General features: G+C 45.0%; 1 protein-coding gene across 1 annotated transcript; it reads left to right on the forward strand.

Annotated features, from left to right (window-relative positions):
• Positions 1 to 1,554: 1,554 nt before the first annotated feature.
• LOC102541670 (olfactory receptor 10V1-like) lies at positions 1,555 to 2,514 on the forward strand. The gene has a single exon (XM_006214942.2). It carries the CDS (start codon positions 1,555 to 1,557, stop codon positions 2,512 to 2,514), a length of 960 nt encoding a protein of 319 aa, XP_006215004.2.
• The last annotated feature ends 2,610 nt before the right edge of the window (positions 2,515 to 5,124 follow it).

Genomic DNA, 5,124 nt, shown 5'->3' on the forward strand with positions numbered 1-5,124 from the left:
AGAGGGTAGTGTAATGAATGCTTATATATGCATTACTCAGCCTGGAAAACTGTCAGTTTTGACAAAATGTGAGCCTTGAAAAAGATTATTATTTTCCTACAGCGTTGAGCCTTTTCCCTTTCCTCCAGTGAGCCTGGCGCTGCTCCTTTCTCCAGACTTTGCCAGTGCTGAGAATCATTGTTAAAAATTAAACCAAAAGAAAACACAATGTTAAAACTTGGTTCACTTGTTAAACCAAAAAACAATGGTGGTTGAATGTTTTAATTTGCACATTTTTGGCTCCATCCCTCTGTTTTAGCAGGAAAGTGTTTTCGTAGTGGCCTGGCCTCTCTGAGAATCCCCCCAGGAGATGAACGCAAAAACCCTTCTGCAGGCTGCTACCTTTGGCCATTTGAACGTCCTTGAAAAGGTAATCTACAAACACAAGACGCTAGTGGCGTCTACCTTGCTCAAGTCTACCTTGCAGCAAATTAAAACAACACAATTTAAGGGTCATGTGCGTAAGGACTGAGCAACTTAGACCAAAGCTGGGGTGGCTGAGGTGGGGCAGTGGAGCATGGTTGTTGAGGGATTTCCTGAAGTTATACCTCAGGTAAATTGTGTTAGTTTCACTTATAAAAATATTTCGTGATAATTGTAGGTCATATCACTAGAATAAGAGATTGCTTTATAATTTGTTTTAGCTTTATTGAGGAATAATTGACTAAGTTGAGGTGCCTTTGCTTTTTTAAGTTTAGGGTCAGAGTAATATGATTTTTAAAGTAATTAAAAGTGGTTAATCTAAAAGTATGATAAATTGGGGAGGGGAAGGGGTGAACCAGATGTGAGGGAATGAAAGCCCTATTTAGGGTGAACACGGTAATAATGCAAATGCAGGCGGATGTGTGAAAGAAAAGTGAAACAAGAGTAGGGTCGGTATATGGTAGAACAGAACAAAATTGGATAGTTGAAGGTTTAAGAAAAAAAAATGATACCAAAATTGTGAGTTAAGGGAATGGGGCAAATGGCAGTGTATCTGGGCTTCCGGTTTCCACATTTGTAAAGCAGGTAAAGGAAACACCTGTGTTGCCAGCCTTCTAGGCTTGATATGAGAATCATAGGCTCTTTGTACAAATACGTACTTTGAAGGTGTTCTTAGGGGTGATTGGACATTCACAGGAATGAAGAGGTTTGAGAATGGTCAGGTGGGTTTGCTTAAAAAAAAAAGAGAAGTGGTGATCAAGCAAAAAGTGAAATTGAAAGGAAACCCATTTGAGAACCTACTGCAGGGCTGGTGTGGGGCTTGGCACTTTCAGACACCAGCTCTCCAAGGTGGGTGTCACCCCCTTCCCATGTCTAAGAGGAGAATGATGACATCCGTACCTTGTCCAAGGTCACACAGCTAGTGGGTTAAGTCATGGGGGAGGAAAGATAATGCTAACCCAACTCCGAAGGAAGCAGTAAGGGCAGGGACTCAGCGATTGCAGACTGTTTCTAACACAGCTGGACCTGCGCCAGGCTCAAGGATGCAGGACGGTCACTCTGCCCACGGCTTCCTTCCTGGTACCAGGGCCGATGGAAGAGCAAAACCAGACGGGAGCGGTGTGCTTCCACTTCCGCCCCTTCTCAACAGACCCGACAGTGGCTTCCCTCATATTCGTGGCCTTCTTGCTGCTGTACTTAGGAAGCCTCACTGGGAACATCACCATTGGGCTCACAGTCTGGCGAGATCCCTCTCTCCGCACCCCAATGTACTTCTTCCTTTTTGCACTGGCCATGCTGGAGATTGCCCACGCCACCAACATTGCTCCCCTGACTCTGGCTGGTGTCCTTTCCATGGGGAAGCTGCTTCTCTCTCTCCCTGGCTGTGGGGCTCAGATGTTCTTCATCCTTCTCGGAGGATCTGACTGTGTCTTGCTTGCTGTCATGGCCTATGACAGGTACGTGGCCATCTGTCATCCACTGCATTACAGCCGCATCATGAGCTGGCAGCTCTGTGGGAGGATGACTTTAGGTTCTTTTGGGCTGGGATTCCTGTTGGCATTGCCTTTGACCATTCTGATCTGCCACCTTCCATTCTGTGGCCACAACGAAATCTACCACTTCTTCTGTGACATGCCTGCAGTTATACGCCTGGCCTGTGCAGACACTCGCGTGCATGAGGCAGCCCTCTATGTCATCGGTGTGGCCGCTGTGGCCATCTCCTTCCTCCTTATCTGCGTCTCCTATGGCTGCATCGTGGCCACCATCATGAGGATGAACTCAGCCTCGGGAAAGCGCCGGGCCTTCTCCACTTGTTCCTCCCACATCATGGTGGTTCTCTTGCAGTATGGATGTTGCACCCTCATCTACCTTCGCCCCAGCTCCAGCTACTCCCCAGAAGAGGGCCGGGCATTGTCTGTTGTCTACACCTTTTTCTCACCAGTGCTGAACCCTTTGATCTACAGCATAAGGAATCAAGAAGTGACCGATGCAGTGAGGAGACTCGTGGCAGGAATGTGTTGGTTCAGGGAGCCAGAACTATTCCTTCCTTGAAAAAAATATTCCCCAAACCAGAAGTAGAGACCTGATCTGAAGGACAGGATGCCCAAAAGGAAAAAGGGAGGGCATGGAGAAATGACTGTCCCATGGCTGTCTCGCCTGTGAAATGCTAAGTGGTGCTAATTCGTCCACTTTTTAAGTTAGATTCCAATGATGAAATCCTGGATTGGTCCCTACCTGTGTCACCAGCCTTCTCTCTCATCATAGTGCTTAGAATAAGGACTAGCACGAGGATGTCAGTGAAGAAAAAAATGAGTGAGTGCATGGGTAAGATGATGACGGTGGTTGATATAGTGGATGCCATCCTGTTACCTGTTTTAAGGGCTGTCTACCTGAAGGCATGCAGACCCAAGGGATTTACACATCCAGGTGTCCTTTGGCTTTTCTCTTTGTCATTTAAAGCCTGTTCAAGCCCCACAGCCTTAAAAATCTTAAAATCTTAAAATCACTGGCCAGACAATCCGGCGGTGATCTCTCTCTTTTCATAAAATCATACTTCTTGTTACATGACTGAGTTTCATATGTTTTGGTATTGCCTCTATAATAAGCCTACAAAGCCCCTCGGAGCAGAAGAAATGGATTCTTTTTTCTTTGTATTTTCTGGTATTCCTGTGTTTGCTGGCCATATAGTAAACACTTAGCCTTAGGCTCAAGACACAAACTCGAGCCCTAATCTTTCCTTTAAGTTAAAAAGGGATGATAATGACAGCTGCCTTCCTATTGCAAGGGGTTGGAATGACAGTCAAATGAGATGATGGATATGTACAAATATAATAGGAAAGTACAGAATAAGCCATGACATATATTTATTTAAGTCCTTACTCACTTCCAACTGAATAGCTTTCATTAAGTTGTTCAAATCCTGCCTTCCGGATGGCCATATTGGCCCTTCCCAAAGAAGTAGTACCAAGTCCAGAGTCCAAGCTCCCACTGCTTGCTGCATGTCCAATAAAGAAATAAATCAAGAGAAGAGGTGTTGGGACAAGGAATAGCAACTTTATTTGGAAAGCCAGCCGACCAAGATGATTGTGGACTGGTATCCCAAAGAACCATCTTACCGCAGTTAGAATTCAGGCTTCTTTTATACTAAAAGGAGGGGATGTAGCTGGTGTCGCAGACTTCTTGGTGCTGGGCAGACCCTGGAGGGGATGTAATAATCCTTTGTTCTTACAACTGTCCATGTAGGTCTAGTCACAATGTTCCTGTAAACCTCTAACAAGACGAATATTATTCTCTGTTCTGTAATTTTTTAATCTCCATACGAGTAAAAAGTGTTACACTTTTCAAGGTCAAACCTGGGAGGCAGAGCTTTGAGGCTGGGCTATCATGTGTATTCAGGCTATAGGTAACATTCTTTTACAAAGTTGCAGAGCCAGCATGACTGAGCACAGGCAACAGGACACAAGGGTTAGAGCTAAAAGAATAGATCCAATATGGAGTCAGGTTTGTTCTCTCTGTTATAGCATTATATACTGACCAGGCAGGCCCTTGGACTCTTTAATCAATGGAAATTGATAAGAGGCCAGATGAGAATTTCAGGCAAGCCTATTTGGGCTTGTGCTGCAGCACTACGGAGTGAAAACAAGTAACGGGGGCCCTTGCTCGTTCCCTGGAAAAGAGCTGCTTGTGTCCTTAAATGCGGTAACAGTGGGGGCAGTGCATCAGTTGGGCAGGAGTGTAGCTTAGGTGGTCTGCTCACCTCCTCGGTGGTGTTGTGTGCAGGGATCGTGCACAGACCGTTTTTGCTCCCAGCATTTCAGAATTGGCACTTGGTTTGTGGCCTTTTTGCCTCCTGTTGTTCATAATTGCCCCAACTGTGCCTGCCTGCAGTTCTGTTTCATCCCTTACTGTTTCTTTGTATCCCGTTGCCCAAGGAGACATTTATCCAGGAACAAGCACTCGAGTAGAGGGTCCCAGGTCCCAGCCTATCTGAGTAGAGTCAGCTGCTTGTCATCACAGGAGACTGGCTCCTGTGACCCTGGTAGGAGACTCCCAAAGCCACAACGGGCAATGAGCAGGGCTGTCATGGAGATTGGTGGAGAGGACCAGAAGGAGGACTGAGAGTGGGGAAATACATCTCCAAGATACTATCCTTAAAGGAGAAAAAGAAAATAAGTGCATTCTTGTCTTGATGTTGCAAATGCAATAGATGATAAAACCCACTCTGTTCCATAATTGATTGTGCTACATGCAAGAAAGAGGGGAATGGGGAAAAACAATATGGAAACCTGATGGCAAGGGTTCTTGGGGCCCTGCTCTTGGCCAGGCAGCAACATGAGGAAGTACAGGGGCATACAGTGTTTTGAATAGCGCTGGTGTGGAGATTCAATAAATATTTTATTGATAACGATATTTGCTGAAATTAATAAGTTACTTCTCTCACTATTTAAAATTGTTCTATTCCCAATATCCTTCCACAAAAGATGTCAAGTGGCTTAAAAATACATTAAACACAAAAGTTAAAAGCACATAGTCAAGAAGACTAGGGTTAAGAAAAGATTCAGGCAAAATTATGAAGAACACAGTAGTAAGATTTCTATGCAGAAATGCAAACCATGTGCTTCTCTGCAGTTTGTATTGTGTTCACTAGAGGTATCCGAGCTT

Source organism: Vicugna pacos, chromosome 10 (genome assembly GCF_048564905.1).
Source record: "Vicugna pacos chromosome 10, VicPac4, whole genome shotgun sequence".
Taxonomy (NCBI): Eukaryota; Metazoa; Chordata; class Mammalia; order Artiodactyla; family Camelidae; genus Vicugna; species Vicugna pacos.

Bases quoted from the DNA above. Each gene is read 5' to 3' on its own strand.
- LOC102541670 (XM_006214942.2), top strand. From the start codon at position 1,555: ATGGAAGAGCAAAACCAGACGGGAGCGGTGTGCTTCCACTTCCGCCCC.